This window comes from Equus przewalskii, chromosome 1, assembly GCF_037783145.1.
Source record: "Equus przewalskii isolate Varuska chromosome 1, EquPr2, whole genome shotgun sequence".
NCBI lineage: Eukaryota > Metazoa > Chordata > Mammalia > Perissodactyla > Equidae > Equus > Equus przewalskii.
Window position 1 is genome coordinate 3,869,734 of NC_091831.1, and position 17,884 is coordinate 3,887,617.

Genomic DNA, 17,884 nt, shown 5'->3' on the forward strand with positions numbered 1-17,884 from the left:
ACTAACCAAGCTTTGGAAAGTCTCCAAGATAAGAAGTTGAACCATAGGAAATCTCCAATATTTGACGTTTTAACGTACAAAAATGGTAATTTCATATGGTTCTAGCTAGCAAACACCCTTGTGACAAGCCTTAAGGAAGAGAGGGTGAACACCATGCTCATCTCGCAGCGGGACCTGAAAAGGAAAGGGGGTCCTGCCACGCCCGGAGGGGCTTCCACAGCAGGCCAGGCTGCACCTGGGCCAAGGAGCAGACGGTGGAGGCCGGGACAGGGAGCTCACAAGTTTGGCGGGTAAACGTGCTTGAACTCAAGCAGCAGCTCACTTCCTATTACTTTTTGTAAAACAAGTTGAAATAGGTAGATCTGGTCTAAATCTTAGAAGAACAGGATGAAAAAATGATATGGAAAAGTATGTTAAACATGTTCAAAGATTAAGATGCACAGAAAATAGAATTTGTCTAGGAAGCATTTCTTCCCTGTTAAAATGTACCCATTGCTCCCAGTTCTTCACACTGCTCCACAGCTTCTGGAGCACTGAGGCTGTCTGAGGATCTTTCTTGTATGGGACTTCCTCACTCTCCGTGATTTCACCGGCTACCAGATACAACACAGGAAGACAGCAAAGCCCAGTACTGCTGGACAGAAAGGGGGTGTCACCACAGGCGGGGGTTAGTGCCAATTAACTTCGTGTTAGCAATTGTATTGTAACCGTCCACCACCTCCCTTCTTAAACCATAAAATCCCCACACCTGGTCCCTGCGGGGAGTAAGTGATTGAGCTAAATTAGAAAAACCTGGCTTGCACATGCTGAGGCGTGGGAAATCCTGGCTCTGCAGCAACCACTGTTAGCAGGCGGGCCTGGCCCAGGGGACCCTGCCCCCAGGAGGGTGCTAGAAGCTGCTCCCCACCCCAACCTAGCTAGAGGGGACCTCAACCCTTTCAGAAGTGCCCATCAGCACTGTGGGGCTGGTCCTACAGGAGGAGGGCTACTGGTCTGGCTGGGTGGCCTTTCTCCTTACCCCAGTGGCTGTTTCCAGCTCGTCCTGGTTGCCTTGATGGACCATGACCATGACCAGCTGGCTGAGGTGACAGCCTGGCTGGTGCAGGCCCAGAGCCAGAAGGCAGGTAAGTGTGGCCAGTCCCAACTCTCTTCAAACCCTGAGGATGGGACTTTACAAGCTCATTCCCCTCCCACCCAGTGTTAGATTACAGATACTTTCTGCCCTGGTTTTAATCTTTCAGTTCTGAAAATTTTAAAACCTTAAATTCCAGCTCACTGACTTGGTGGACTGCAAGAGGAGGACAGACAGTTGGGCAGTCCTTTCTGCTTCCCTGGCAGAGCAGTGACCCCCAAATGGTGGCAGAGGATAGAGGAGTTATCTGCTCTGAGAAGCCCAAGCCTCTACTTTAAAAACAAACCACATCTCCGAGCTCCTCAGACCAAACAGCGCGATCCCGCCCTGTGCCTGGCACACGGAAGGTGCACAACGAGCAGCGTCACCCACAGCCTCAGTTCAGGCCATCGGCTCGCGGCGCCAGGAGAAGGGGGATCTGAGCAGGTGCAAGTGCTGAGCGGGAGTGTGGGGGCGCCCTGCTCACAAACGCAGATGATGGAGGGTCCCGGACATGTGCGGAGTGTGCGAAGGCCCACTCCTGCTCCCACACCCCATCCTGGAGAGCCCCTCTAGGAATTCTGGAGCCCACACTGAAAGAAACCTTCCGGAGACAGTCCTAGATGACACACGGGGCTTACGAGGCATCCTGTTCATTACGGCTGTATACTTTCAGGGCGTTAGGTGCAAAAATGTTCAAGGATTTATCTGTTCATTTGTCTGACCTTGTCAGTCAAGTCAGGTATTAGCTGAACTTTCAGGAGTTTCTCTATCCCCTTCCCCTGAAAACTCTACTCCATTTTCAAGTTTGTTTCTGCTGAAAATCATAGCAGCAGAATACTATTAAACTTACTTAGTAAATTCCATTTTCAAGTCCAAGACTGCTTTAAGTTTACCTTACCTAAAATCTCAGGGTAATTTTTTTCCTTAAGTATATGTATGTACACATCCACACTTATATACTCGTACATAAATACTCATTTACATTAAAGGGAAATATCCGGGAAAATGTTTTTATATCACAGACTTTGTGTGCCTTTAGCATACTACATTTAGGCAACGAGTTCTCAATACATGCCTTAAGAATATAATATCTACTTATGGTAAGTTTGAGAAATTAAATTGATAACTTATTCAAGAAAATGTTGCTACCTACTCTGATGGAAGTGTCACCGACTGAGTTTATGGAAGCAGCTAATTGTCCATGTACGAGGCTCATTTTCTGTGCTGTTGGCAAGCAGATAGCTTAAGTTAACAATAAGCTTATTGAAAAATGTACTGCCGTTCAGATGTGTTCCTATTTAAACCTTTCAGCCAGCGAGAGTCAAGGGTTGATCTGCATGCATCATTTTTGTAGCCTTTGCCAAGAATTATGTGACCATGTGCCAAAACTAACACAACCATTTGGAATGGGTGGAGATGGCGAACTCTTGTCCTTACAGCGTGGCCACATGCTGTCTCTGTTTAGATGATGTAAAAATACCAACTTGGTACAGTCAATAAAATGAGCTGTGATGTAAGTGATAGTTAATAAGTCAAGCTCCCTGAAGGAAACATGTGAGACGGCTGAGTTAACTGACCTTGCTGGAAAACGGGATGGTGAAGAGCAGGCAAGGGGAGCTCTGTGAGGAGCGCAGGCTTGTGGAAGTAGGCATCCAGCCAGGCCGCGCACTGCATCAGGGGCTCCGCCACGTCCTCCGGACCGCCGAGCAGCTCAGGAGGAGCAGGGGCCTCCATGGGGCTGAAAGAGTGATAACAGGAGCTTAGTAAACCTGTAGGCCCTGCCTCCCCATGTCCGAACAGCAAACACCCACCGAACCTACATGGGTAAAAGCCTGTAGGTGTTTCACAGGTACGCATGGCTCATCTAGTGTGCAGTGGGATTGCAGAAAGGTGGACTAGGGGAGGACGACGAATGAGTGCCTGGGAGTCTCTTCATCCGTGCCTCCACCTTCAGCTTTAAAAAAGAAACCTGCTTTCTTTTTCTTTTTTTTTAGTTTTTCTTTTTATTATTTACTTATTTGATTTTTTTATTGAGGTCACACTGGTTTACATTATATAAATTTCAGGTGTACATCATTATATTTCAACTTCTGTATAGACTACACAGTGTTCACGACCAGAAGTCTAGTTGCCATCCGTCACCGTACACACGTGCCCCTTTACAACTCATCTGTAAACATAGGAGCTGATTCCCAGGAAGCAATGTCCCAGTACTCATGCTCCTCTCATTCGGGGCTCTGAACATTTGCAGTCCACTGTGAAGAAGGATGTGACAAAGCAGGGATGACAAGCACAGAAGCAAGTGGGTATGTGCCTGCCCCCATAAGACGAACAGACGTCTATTCGCATCTATTTTCATCTCTAAAATCACCAAGTATTCGTTAGGGAAAGTAACTTCCAGAAATACTATTAAAGTAACTAGACTGCATCACTCACCCTCCCCCCGCATTTCAACAGAAGAATAGCACAGCCAGCCATTCTCCACCACTCTGTGCTGCCTTCTAGGGGATTCGCTCCACTGATCCTCAGGCTTCAGAGAGCCTGATCTGAGAGCAGGTCATTCTAAGAGTTGTGATTCCCACTACAGTCTATGACTTTTATGCCTGGACTGCTAGTTGTTTCTTTTTCAAATCCTCTGGTTTGTCGATTACAGTTGCTACTCTCTCTTTTCTCTCTTTAAGTTGAAATCAACGTATTTCAGTTGACTCACTTCACATGGCTGTGCTGTTTCTTCTACTTGGGTGCTCAGTCTTCCGTTTGTGGGATCCAGAGCAGCCTCGCATGGAGCTGACTGCTCGTTTTCAGCAGGGGCTGGCTCTGTGGGGACGTGCTCCACTAGACTGAGACAACGTCCCTATGGAGGTGTTCTCTTCTGCTGCCTCTCAGCCCTAGAGTTTTATGATGGATCTAATTTTTACTTCAATTTCCCAGGATGCCACACACACAGAAGCACTGGCACTAAGTCTGATTTCTTCAGGTGACCTTCCTTCCCTACGTTCCAAGGCCCCGGGCACATGGCATGCTTCCTTGTGGCTTTCTAGGCCTAGCAGGTAGAGTTTCCCTAGTCTTCTTTTCAGATATTGCAGCTTCTGAGGCCTCTGGGGGAAGGCAGAAAAGCCACTGTAAGGTGGGTGCAAGAAGCTTGCCCTGAACCCTTCACACCTCCCTTCCCAAGTCCCGAGGGCAGGGGGTCTGGGGGTGGGGCTGGTGCGTGCACTTCGACCCACAGGCTACCTTTCTTCGACACATACTCACTGCCCTTATGAGGGTCTAGGTGAAATGGAGAGGCCACCACTCCCTCGGCAATGTGGCCCAGCATAGGAACAACAGGTGTGGCTGAAGTGCCCCGGAGCACAGGCCTGACTGTGCCTGTGTGGGAGGAGAGAGACCCCAGCGTGCGCAGGGCAATGCAGATCCAGATCTGTGTGTACTTCACCCTACAGGCCGTGGGGAGCAAATGACAACCTCTACACAGGGTCTGGTCCACAATCCCATCCCGGAACCCAAGTCTCTGTCACAGTGCCTTATAGGTAAGGTGTCTCACTGAGGTCCTGAGATGGGATGCACGGAGGTCCCTTTTACAGTTTTTCACAGTGGAATGCGAGGGGGGTCAGGGATGGCTTTCTGAGCTGTCAATATAAATAGTGTTAAGGAAGGAACCAGGGAAGGAATGGAAAAAGAAGAAATGAGCCCCAAGATGACCAGCAGAGAGGGATTACTGAGACCCAGGTCTCGTAGAGCTGGCCAGTCAGGTGATCCTGCCAACAACAGAACTGGGCGGAGCAGGCCCAGACCCTTTCCAAGCGGCCGCCTTTGCTGGGTCTCGGCAAGAGGGAGCCCACATGGGCCCTCACTCGGCCTGAACCCTGAATCAACAATAGGGCTCCGGTGGGGCCCAGTCACAGAGGTCCACAGGATTCGGGCTCACTCCACAGGCAGAGCACAGGGCCTGCAAACCAGGCGGCAGAATGACCTCTCAGAGGCATTCGTGGGTATGGAACGCTGTCTTCCCATCATCCTGATCTCTCTCCACTAGCGATGTCTGGTCACGGGAAGGAGAAGCTGCTTGGCTTAAATATTACTCAATTTCAGAGAGAAATTCTCAGTTGCTCTATTCTCCCTCTGTTCCTTACTTACTGAACAAATAGCATCCTGATGATATCTAAAAAGAAAGGTAGAGAAATATGTCACATGCTTTGTTTGCCCTCCTGCTCCTGGGGATGGAGGGAGAGTAAGGGCGAGGAGACGGGCACTGAGGGTAAGCTAGGGCTCCTTCCAGAAAGAGCAAAGGACACACAGGCCAGTGGGCACCTCACCATTCACACCCACCTCTGCGGGATGCCTGCTCACACAGAGGTGAGCACAGCTGAGGTGTCCACACCACCACCCTCACCTGCGGGGAGCCTTCCTCCTGAGGAGGCCAGAGAGGGACGGGGACCGCCTGAAGACGCCGGCGCTGCAGCACGTGGGCCTGTGCCCCCAAAGAGCTGGCTGGCGTCAGGGCACTGGGGGAGAATGCAGCAAAGGCCAGCGCCTTACAGGCCACGGTCAGTGGTCTGGGCTGGCGGGGTCTGCTTGGCCACCCACCCAGCAAACGGGTGCCTGGGTAAGGAGCGTGCACCCTGGGAGATGGGCATCTTCCACCGAGAGGCGGGCTTCTGCACCCACCACTGACCTGCTCTGCTGTGAGTCACAACCCCATCCTCAGACACCCCCGAGAGAAATGAAACGGGTGGGCTCGAGCATCCAGAGACACTGCCCCCGCTGGGGGCCACTTCCTCTGTGCTGCTGAGGGAATTGAAATGGGAGCTGTGTTTCCTAGCATTTCCCACTCTTAAGAGGATATTTGAAGCATTTTTATAGTAGTAAAATTCATCTTAAATTGATTTTTTATGCTTGTGCTAAAGATCTCAACCTCTGATTTACTCTGTAGTTCTCCTTTTTAACTCTTTCTCTATTGGCATTAGATAACTATTCATGGGTGAAATGTAATTAAACAGCTTTGATTCTGAAGCAAGGATTTATGATACTACATTTAAAATGAATGGCATTAAACACACACATAAAACCAGATTTTTAAAGCCATGACACAAATTTCCATTTCTACAATAAAATGAAATTTATTCTCTGCCCTGCCCTCTCTTCCAACCTCGCTTGGCTCGTCCCTGAAAGAGCTGTGGTGTGACAGTACCACAGCATCACTAACGGCCGATCTTATCATGGAGGAGTTTCTCCAGGCTTCCCTGCCGACGAACCCTGAAACCCCAATCATTACTGGCTCTGTGGCCCACGCTTATTTGAATCCCACATCCGAGTCTTCCCTGGGAGCCCAGCAACTCTCCCACCACTGTGGCCAATCCATGGTGTCCAGGAGTGCACTGTTGTGTGGGAGCCCAGACGGTGCAGCCTGGGCACCGCCAGGAAAGCAGCCAGGAGCCAGCACTGCAGGTGGAGACAAGAGAAGACCTCGTCCTGAAATCAGCCAGGATAACACACAGGGGACATCAGAGACAATCTGCCTGAGACCTTCTCCCAGGATGTCATCTGTCATCAAAGAGAGTATTCCTGAGTCCAATATCCTGACGCTGGAGCCCTTTACCTTCTTTGTTTTAACTTGGCACGAGAGGGCTGACTGGTGGCTGGAAAAAGAATTTGGCTTCGTTGAGCTTTTTCACATATGACAATGGAGAGCACTGGGTACCTTAATACAGCAAACATAAAGTCACATATGGTTTGGTTTAAGGGTTTCTTCAAGAAATATGCAACTGTTGGCCATCTCTGGGATTCTGTAAGAAGAAATGGGACAACAGGGCACGGCCGTCAGGGGAAGCTCATGAGTGTCAGCGTGTAAGTGTGTCAGAAAGCGCTGCGTGAAGTTCTCGTGGAGTTGTGACCTGTGAGAAGCAGCCCGGGCCCCTTCCCTTCCGGGGCTTGGAGAAAGAATGTTCTGGTGTTGAACAGTTATTTCAGATTTGTTTTGATATAAACCTGTCCTTCAGCCCAAACCAGGATAGAGAAAAGTGGGTGAAACGCTCCAGAACAAACTTCTGAGATGTTTTTAATAAAGCAGGCCGTGTGCCTTACCTAGACAGATCAACGGAACACCCACAACTTCACAGCCTCATACGTATGGGCACAGAAGTCTCCAAGGAAACATTGTCCTTCCCATCTGCAAGAAGCTTGCATTTCAAGACACTGACATTCATGAGAAAGTGAAGGAACAGCATCCCACCCAGGGAAGCTGGGAGACTAGAAGGTGACTAAGCCAAATTTAAATGAAATGGCCCCAGATGACAAAGGTCCATACCACATGGGAAGTTCTGCCGAGCTCTAGTTGGCCCTTCCCAGTAGGTGCTGTGTGACCAGCTGGGGCGGCCAAAGGCTGGGCTCAGGCTGGTGGGAGCAGGGCGCTCTGCTGCAGGGTGAGTTGCCTGCGCTGGGCAAGCGTGCCAGGCCCCCTAGAAAGCGCTGCTCAAGGTCTAAAACTGCATCAAGTATGGACGTGTGCCTGGCAGGACCTGAGGAAAGGTGCAGGCACACTCCCCGAACCATGTCTTCTGGACCCTCCCACACAACAAACGTGCTCAATACTTAAAACTCAACTGGCCTGGCTGGAGATTTGGATATTCGGATGTTGGGGAGCCTCGAGACTTCACTGGCAGCAAAGAATCACTAAATCCTCATTTCTGAATGAATTGTACTCCCCAAAGACATTAAAATGTCATGGTCTTGGCTTAAATCCCATTTCATCTAAGAAAACAGGCCAAAAGTTCTAAGTTACATCTGATTAGCACCATCAGTCACACCCATGGGTAGATTGTGTAACACTCTGGACTGAGTGTGCTGTGCATTCAAACGCCTCTCTTTTGACCCTAGTACTTTTCCAACAACTCTCTTCGTAGGGTGAAATTGAGTCTTCTGGTGTGGGAACGTTAACTGGTGACACTGGAAGGCCACCCAAGAAAAGAGTTCCAAAGACTCATATTCTTCTGAGTTCATCTGGAATTTGGCAGGAGTTGACTCAGGATGTGTTCTTTAGCAAGGCTGGGAGACAGTCTACATAAAACATGTGGATACTTGGGTACAACTTTTAGTGGGAGGAGGAGCCCGGAGCCTCGGCCCGGAGCATTTTAGACACCCATAAGATGAGATACGTTGCTCAAGCTGAGCATATCTCGCCTTCTCTGGCTTCCGGGACGTGGCGCGGAGGGCGGGAGGCCTCCAAGGCTCAAGGGTAGAGCGCTAGACCTCACAGGCTCAGGAAGGCACACATCCTCAGCAAAAATTTAAAACTGCGATAGAGGTGACTTCATAAACATTATATGGAGACTCTTGTTAACTATCACTGGTAAACACACAGTTATGTCTGACTTAACAGATCTCTGTTAAATGTGTGTCTGATGGATCTGTCCTTTTTGCTAAGGCTTAGATGCTTTTTTTCTGGTGGTAGGATTAAGGACAAGAAATAAACTATGCTACCGGCTATCAATAAAGGTCTTTATTTTTTTTTAATGAGAAGGCTGAATAAGCCTTTGAACTCTATATTCCAACCAAATTCAGTGGTCTGATTCAAGTATTTATTGAGGACCTGTTATCTACGTGGCTCACTGGCAAGAGCACTGACTTGGGGTTGGTATCCAACTAGGCAGGCCGGCAGGGTGATGGGAAGATGCAGAGGTAGGAGCAACTTCTTATGTTTCATGGACGCCCCCAAGGAGCCCTTCACTCCTCAGTGATGGCTGTCACAGGCCATCTGATGAGTGAACAACAAAAGTGACAGCTGTGACACTGTCTGGTGGCCAGCAGTTGTTTCGGCAATATCATCATGTACGTGTGATAGAGTTGTGCGATTATTTGAATATTCTAGAGTTTTATTAGGACATAGAATAGAAAAAGGAAAATTAAAAGTGTTGATGCTCATAATAAGAAACACTGATCTCAAACTATACAATGAGCTAAAGAAGAAAAAAAAAGGCATGTCAACAAGGCTGCATCTATCGACACACCAGAGCCTCCCTGTTGCTAATGATCGTGGCAATGACGATGGCAGCAGTGCTTACTGAGTGTTTACTGCGTATCAGGTGCTGTTCTAAAGGACGCCTGTGTCATCTCACTGATTTTGTCCACAATCCTAAGAACACTATGCATTCAACCATGAAAGAAGGAAAAATAAACAGATAAAATATCAGCAACATACTTAAGTTATCTCTACATACATATTTTAACTCTCTGAGATGTGAGTTCTTCTACTCGTAACACATGAGTTCACTGATAGACTTTCATGTGTTTGGTCTTAGTGCCTGTTTTCAAAGATGCATTCTGTACAAAAGGAAGAGAGTTCTTATCACACAGGACAGGGAAATAAGTCATGAACGTAGCCCATTCCTAGCTTAGACAGAAGTCAACTGGAAGGCCAGTTGGAGTTCTGACAGCGCAGCAAACCATCACTGAGCTTTTACTGTGTGATTCATAACAAAGTGGACATAAATCCTGCCCCTTGCTTTATGCCTTCCATCCCACAATCACACACCCTGAAAATGAATTCTACACTTACGATCCTATCACAGGCCATCAGTGGTTCACGTCCCGAGGTCAACGACAGGAGGAGGAAGAGGCAGTTTAAAATCTAACTGGACCCCAAATTACTCACTTTCTGGGTGGTCATAGGTATGTTGCTTAAATTGGATATTCAGTTTTTAATGGGCATCCTAAACCCCCAAAATGTGGGGCTCAAATTAATGTCAGAACCTAAACAAGACCACAGAGGAATTTACTGTTGTATTTTAAAACATCCACCAAAAATATAGAGAAAATTTTATGTAAATTTTCGACTCCTCCCATATAAGGTTCATGTCATAGAACTGTATATTTTTTCTTTCTAAAAATTGATTCTTAAAAATACACCGGCAATAATTTAACATATTTTTAAAAGATAATTTAAATAGCATATTTGGCAGTCTAGAATGCCTGAAAAAATCCTATTTACTTTCTCCTCTAAATGTTCAAATTGTTAAAAGAGAAGCTGTATTTTATCAACACTTTAACATATCATTAAAAAATCTCTACTATTTGACAGATAAAGATAAAAAAACCCCCAAAACTATAGATGAATTATCAGGTCCCTAATGATTCCAAAACAATTACAGGATGCAGAACAATCTAGTTAAATTTTATTCAAAAGCTTACTACACTTGTGTTTTCTTTTATTTTTCTATCAAGAAACCCATGAGGTTTAAGCACAATTCATTATGTATGAGACCCCACTTGCAGTGCTTGACTGTTGATTAATAGCAAAGTTTGCTGTATGTACATTTGCAACATTAGATGCATACAATATGCTAACTTATTCTTTCACTGAAACTAATTATTTACAAAAATGACTACTTGAGACTACAATTTATTAAATGCATGCATCCAGTCTCAATTTGGCCCCAAAAGACAGGCTGGAATGAAGATCTTTTACTTGATGTGACAACTTCTAGAAATGCAGTTATTAATATTGTAAATGTGGCAAATAAAGAGTTCAAATAGCCTTATGTCTATGTTGCGTTTGCTTCTCACCACCAAAGCTGTGAACAAAGAGGCTTTGTAAGGTTCAACACATACGTGAGGGGTATATTCCTCTTTCCCAGCTTAATTTAGCTTCTTACAGACAAAATGCTTATACATTAGCAATGAAATAGTTTAGAAAAGAAATAATAGCTCACATAAAAGAGGAATAAAAAGTCCTAAACAAATTGCTGCTTAAGTACTTTATTACAATTCTGTTGAGAATAAATTTAGTTAATTTGTTGAAAAATATCTGTAGAAATATAAAACTTTTAGAGTCATTCCATCAGTCTCATCAAATTATCGCAACTCCCCCAAGAGTACTTTTTCTCAATCTTTGGGGTTAGGTAACTTGGCATTATTCAACAATTCTCCTCCCCACTTCCAGAAAAGAAAAGACAAAGAAGGAATCAGTCCTTGAACAAGAATTACAGATGTCTCACACTTGGATGTAGATTTCAAGTGGGGCATCTGGTCACTTGCAAGTGCCTTTCAGGATAACCCTATAATGCATGTGGCCCAGAGCAGCAGTCACCTGCTCTGAGCATCCTCCTCTACAGTCTGGTCTCTCTCTGCTGGGCCAACCTGGACACTCTCTGTAGATGCCCCTTCTGATGCCCTCACAGCGTCTGTGTGGCCTTGTTCTACTCTGCTGAGGGTGTGAGCCACTACAGGCTTGGGAGAGACAGAGGAATCAGACTTCTTCCTCCACATGCCAAGATAAGGAAAATCAATGTCTTCCCAAAGTGCAGAAGGTCATTACATGCTCTGTGCCATTAAAGTTTTGCAAGGACACCTAAGGAAAAAAGAAGTCATGGGTTTCAAACAATGGCCCACTCTGGGACATAAGATTTTAGGGACCTGAGGGAACTGAAACACCAGGGAGATGGCCTTTGCTTTCTACAATAAACAAGTGTTAAGAGAAAAAGTAAGTAACATGAGAATGGGAAAATCTCAGGGCATGTAGTCAAGATGGGTAAAAGATGATTGGTTTTCTACCATGCAATTTAATATCCTGACTCTCTCAAAAACACTGCCAAGGTCAGCCAGTCAAGGCAACTGACTACAGAAGTAACAGTTGGGAGGATGTCTCAATGTCACACCTCCATTACACAACACGGTACACTTTGGCAAGGTGGGATCCACTGAATAAGGTTGAGGATCAACTATATGAAAACAAGGCAAGGTCAACCATTGTATAAAATTTCATACCTGCTATTTACTGAGTGCCTAACATGTGGCAAAGATGAAATTAAAAACTGTTCTATATCTATCCCTCCCAATAACCCTTGAGGGAAGTATTGTCATCTCTATGTTCTAGAAGAGGAAACTGAGGTCCAGATGTTATGTGATAATAACTTCATCAATGCATAAGAGATGGAACCACGATTTGAATTACAGTCTGTCTGATTCCAACCTCTGGACCATCTCCACGAAACTGAAGTACTCTTGCTCAGGTCTTCGAAATGGAAACAATGGTCACCACTTATCACGAAAAGTCCATATGTTCACATGCTCTATTCTTGATAGGATATATACTATATAGCATTTATATATGGGATTTATTCTTTTATGTTTAGGTAACATCTGTAAACTTTCCCCTAATCCACAGGACTAACATTCAAAGACAACGAGAATCTGAGTGTCGACTCTAGTACTCTTATATTCTAGAACTTCCAAGAAGAGAGACAAGGTGCCCACACTATAGGGTCTTGGGCTCATAGACAGCAGCCCAGTGGGTATCACTGGTCCACACGCTTAAAGGAAGGTCATGTGTATATTTAAATGTCTCAGTGTCCACACAATACACAGCATTCCTTTATGCAGGTAAGAGGCCTAGGTCTTAGAATGCCCCAGGCCCATCATCTTCCCCAGTCGCAATCCTCCAGAAGCAAGGCCCAGATGATAAAGGCCACAGCACTGTTCTAGGTGGCTTGGCAAACCAGCAGGGCAAGTCTTTTGCTAAGGCAGGTATGGGCCTGGGCTGCATGAAGAAGTCACATGAAAGGGCTCCCCATGAAGGCTGCTCCTGGTATCTGAAAGAGGGACTATGCAATGTCACAGAGCTGGCCCCAACTCTGCTCCCAGCTCTGGGTCCTATCTGGCACATGCTTGGCACTCAATGCCTGCCTGCTGAATGAATGAGTAAACGAGATGCAGCGGTGTTAACGCGGCCACTACAGCATGTGGACTGAAAAACACCTACATTTCAGATTTTATTTTTCCAATGAATAATTTGCTGAAAACCACTCCCTAGGGGGAAGAAAAACCCACAAAGATTTTCTAAACAGTGAAAGCTACATTTCCCTGCCTTGTCAAATTTTGTAGCAGACTGCCCAATAATAAACTTTGTTAAAGCCCAGAGAGCAGGAATCACTTCCAATTTGATAGGACCCTACGGTCAAACCTGGAGTGTTTCAGATTTGAAGACACAAAACTAAGCGGGCTGTTCTTCATGGCTGTTCTGTCCCCCACTCCTGATATAAGGCAACTTCATAATGAGATGAAACAAAAGAAAAATGAAATTAAACAGCAAATACTTGAGCCTTATCTCCATCCTATGGCTGTAGATAGTCTACTGAATTCCAGCAACTATTCCTACACATCTTATGAAGCCCACTTATGTTGCACCTCCATTTCTCCTTCAGGTTTTTCAGCCTGCCAAGAGGAGCCCATTGGGCCATTAACAGAAGAGGAGGGAAGAAGTCCTAGTGTGGAGAACCCCTGTCAACCACCACCTGCGACACGCAGAGGGCACCAGCAGACCCTGCTGCAGGCGCTGCCTTCACATTGACACTAGGGGAAACTGTATGACCTCGAGAAGGAAGCCCACTCCCGGGAAGCAGGAGCACACACCTCCCACGCCGGCTGGGAGTTCTGGAATGTGTGATGAGCAAAGGGGCAGGGAATCCCAGACGCAACACACTTGGCAGGGAAGGCGGACGTGCCTGAACTGGGGAAGCCACAGCCTCTCCTCCCAGCCCCTCTCAGCACAGCTCGCCCAGCCCTCAGGGCAGGAGGTTTTTGACTCATCATCTTCATTAAGGAAGGGTCTTCTTCCTTCTGTGAGCCCACAGTGAGAAACAACACTTCTGGTACTAACAGGGCTAAAACACACTCACCCCAATAGAGTTTATGAAATTGCTCTCCACACAGCTTAAAGACTCCTTTGTCATGACGCAACTCAGAAGAAAATTATTTTTCATCTTAGCAAGAGAAAATATCTTAATTTAAATGCTGAAATAATAACAATGTTCTGAAGACACTGTCTCTTTTCTTTCCAAAGGCATGCATTATATGAGGACTCACCTCCATGGGGTTTAGTCCCATTAACTTGTGTACTGGGCTCGTTAATAAATATTAATGCCACTAAATTACCTGTCTTGTAAATTGGTTTGTACAGTTCTAAATAAATAATAGATAGTTCCCTATTATCAAACACAGCGAGTTTTTTTTTAAAAAAGCACAGCTTATGATCTAATACTGCAGTTTATCTGGGAACAACTTTCTGCAGCTCACTTTCTCAGAAAGGCTTTGCTTCTCCTGTTTATTGTTGCAGCTGGAACACGTTAGCTGGTGAGCATAGTGGAAAACACTATTTAATATCAGACAAGTATATTGACTATACATTAGTGGCCAAAAAAATCTTAAGCAACTATTAAATGGACAGTTAATGTAATTGTATTTTAAAACACTGAGGTCATATTTAATTTTGAATTGAAACTCTTAAAATGCACTTTCTGGCAAGGATATAGAGTAATAAAACAACGTTAACTACAGAAAAAAACTAAAACTCACATTATTAAAATAAATCTTTTTTCCAGAGTACTAATATTTGCAAGAAGTAGATTATAGGCAGCAGAAGACATTTGTACTTCTTCAGCAAGTATTGTCACTGGCACTGGAAGTCAAGACTTTTAATTTGCAGGATGATATCACTCGGAACACGGAGCACACACGCCATCTCCCACCTCCCCTTCTCCGGGGAGCTGGCTGCTCTCCCAGCATCTTTTGTCTTCCTTCCAGGGTGCTCAGACTTAGTCTGGCAACACCCTGAGGTCTTCCAGTCACGAGTCTACCAGCGAAGAACCCGACTACCTTCAAGAGCAGGAAGAGGGCAAGCGGGGCCGGGGCAGCCTGAGGAGGAGGAGCAGAGGTAGGGGGAGAGCGAGGAGGGACAACGGGGGAGAAAATGTTTTAGCTGCTAAGCTGGCCAGTTAACATTCCCTTTAGGAAGCACTGATTTCCACTCAAAGCAGGTTGGAAAGTCCAATTTTATATGCCTTTTTCCTCCTCTTAAAAAATCAATACAGCCCTCTGGGAGGCTGTCATACTTGCAGGCAGGCGGGTCCGTGGACCGTAAGCTCCATGCCTGGACCCGGTTCACAGCCCTCCCAGGGGGAAGAGAGAAGGGGGGTGTCAGAGGGTTTTCCAGCAAAAACAATGCAGCATTTATTTACAGGTGTTCTCTGACAGCCAGGACAAGCAGGAGCCTTGCATGCAAACCCGGGGCCAGGAGCAGCACTTTCCAGAGCCTGAGCCTCGAGTTGACCCCAGAGCCCCTCCAGCCTGAGCTGGACAAGAGCAGAGGGGGAGAAAGAGGCAGAAGACCCCACTGAGAACGTTTCTGGCAGGAGCTTGAAGGTCTCGTGCCTCCCACACCCTCTGCCAGCACGTCCTCTCTCTGCTGCCCCCACAGCGGGTCACCCAGCTCCCAAAGTCAGACCGTTGGCCTCTGAGCCATGCCATTCTGCCAACCACGACTACAACGGAATTGTTAATGCTCTGGAGTCTCTCCTCCCTTCTCTGGTCCCAAATATCTAGGCCCTCCCCAGCCCAGGACTTCCTCTCAGTACAGGCATCCGTCACCACTCTCGTGACAACGCGCCCCGCAGAGGCCCAAAGGCCCTTCCTGAGTGCTCCGTTCCAACTTAATTCTCCTTGGCTTAGATCTGAGTCTCAGGCCTGAGTAATTTTGGGATCCTTTTCAAAGGACTCTCAGATGCTCAAGAAAATCATAGCTTGAGAAACAGCGATTTAAAAAAGAGAAGTCTTGTTATATGAAAATACCTCCCAATTGTGGATTAACATTATAGAAGAAGTATTTTACCTTTGTAAATACTGAAATATTCATTATTAAAGATTTTAACTGCAACACAATCAGAAATTTAAACATCTCATAGTAATCACAGATCCTAGGAAATATAGACTCTGCTTGAGGAGCAAGGTCGAGACCAGGGCTGTGTGGGTCCTCCCTATCTTCTCGTCCCAGGTCTGTCAACACTGACTCAGGAGACCACAGGAGAGGTGCAGGTACAAAAACATCTATCAGAAACTAGAAGCCTGCAGGCAACTTTGCTTCTCATTGATGTGTTAACGCCATGTAGTGGACACACTTCTCACTACTGCCCTGCCCAGCTTCGCCAGAGAGCTCTGTCGACCCCAGGTACCGTATTGCAGTGCCGCATCACTGCCCATACTGGTGGACCGCCAGCGACAGGACATCTGAGATCCCAGAGCTTTCCCAGCAGATTGTCCCCATTCACACACAAACTACTCCACGTTTGGTGCCTTCCAGGCCATTTCATGCTCAGAATGTACTTCTGAGTTTCTCTGTCCTTCTTTCCACTGCAGCCCCTTAGCTCAGACCCTGGACCCCAAGCTTATGCGGGGCCAGTATGAAAACTGCTGCCACAGCATCTCCTTGCTGACAACTATCCAGCATTGTAACCATTGCTTGGCTCACATTTGTCCCCATACAGGATTTTCAAGATCTCCATGGTTGCCAGGCCCACCAGCTATTTTTGTAAATGAAGTTTTATTGCGTCCCAGCCATGCCCATTTGTTTACATGCACAATAGCAGAACTCAGTAGCTGTGGCAGAGTCTGGTCCTGGACAGAAGAAGGCTGTGGACCCTGGTCGAGAGGCAAACTGACCGCAGCTTTTGTCCTGCCAGGTCTCTCCAGGTGGTTCCCTTCATTCCAGATTCCCTATTGTTCCACACTGGTCCTCCTACCTGTAATGCCCCCAGATTTAAATCCTAATTCAACCCCTAGCTTAAGTGTTGCCACTCTGTTAATTCTACCTCCAACCACCCTGGTCCCTGTCAGTCTCTGAGGCATCGATCTGTTTGGTGTTGAATAACGGAGTTATGTCACTCATGGCAGCTGCTCTTTACCGAGCCTGCGCTGTGTCCTGGGCACCCTGCTAGGGGCTCAGCTTGCACTATCCTGTTAATCCTCATCACAAGACGAGAGGGGAGCATCTGAATCCAGGTCCTCTCAGAGCGCTGCGCCGCCTCCTCCCTACTTCTCCCACACCCTTCACTAGCACCTCCTCTTCTTGAGCCTCACCCTGACTCTTGGCCGAGGTCAAAACTCTCACAGCTTCGGCTGTCACTAGGCGTGGGTCTGCAGGTGACAGGCACAGACTGCTGCCCTTAGGCTCCTGCCCCTCCCAGCCGCCTGCTTGAATGGCCATCTGGACACTGGTCATCACCCGCAACTCAATATGCAGTGACATCTTCTAATGTTCCTACTGCTGTTACTAATGGCACTAAACTCTTCTACGACCCACGCTGCACCTCTGGAAATGCTGCTGGGTTGTGCTTTGTGACGGCGCTCATCTCCTTTCCATTTTCGCTGCCACCATACACAGTTCCCACCCACAGCATGGCCAACGGCCAGAGCCTCTGAACTGGCCTCTCCACCACACTCTGCTCCCATCCAGAGAACCTGCCCAAACCAGATAAATCTTCCGAAAGTCCTGCCTTTTCCATGTCACCATCCCACTCACAAGGCCTCCTTGACTCCTCATCACGCACACAGAATCACATCCAAACCCGGCATCCGGCATGCATCAGAGCCCTCCTATCTGGCCTTGACTCAGGCTCCCACCAGAGGGACTCTGAGCTCCAGCCAATGTGGCCACTGCCTTTCCCGTCCTGCAGTGGGCCTGCCCTCCAGGGATCTTCCCCCTCCAGTCTCTGTGCATGGAGTGGCCTCTCCCCAGCCTGACTCAGCCCAGGGAACAGCCTCCACTGGCTGGTGCTGCCCCAGCTCTCCTGTGGTCACAGGCTGGTCTCAGACCACCCCACATCAGCCAAGCGGTCTCCGCCTCCGCCTGCACGTTCTTCCCCCCGGCCTGCACGTTCTTCCCCCCACGCCTGCACGTTCTTCCCCTCCCGCCTCCACGTTCTTCCCCCCCGCCTGCACGTTCTT

The 17,884-nt window shown here is 47.2% G+C and overlaps 1 protein-coding gene across 8 annotated transcripts in view; it reads right to left on the reverse strand.

Moving 5' to 3' along the window:
* The window catches only part of MGMT (O-6-methylguanine-DNA methyltransferase), a 301,256-nt gene that overhangs the window by 55,083 nt on the left and 228,289 nt on the right, over positions 1–17,884 (reverse strand). For all 8 annotated transcript variants that reach the window (XM_070564059.1, XM_070564009.1, XM_070564368.1 and 5 more), the window contains one exon: positions 2,692–2,852. In XM_070564059.1, the coding sequence (XP_070420160.1) occupies positions 2,692–2,852 (161 nt within the window). The remainder of the gene's footprint in view (positions 1–2,691; positions 2,853–17,884) is intronic.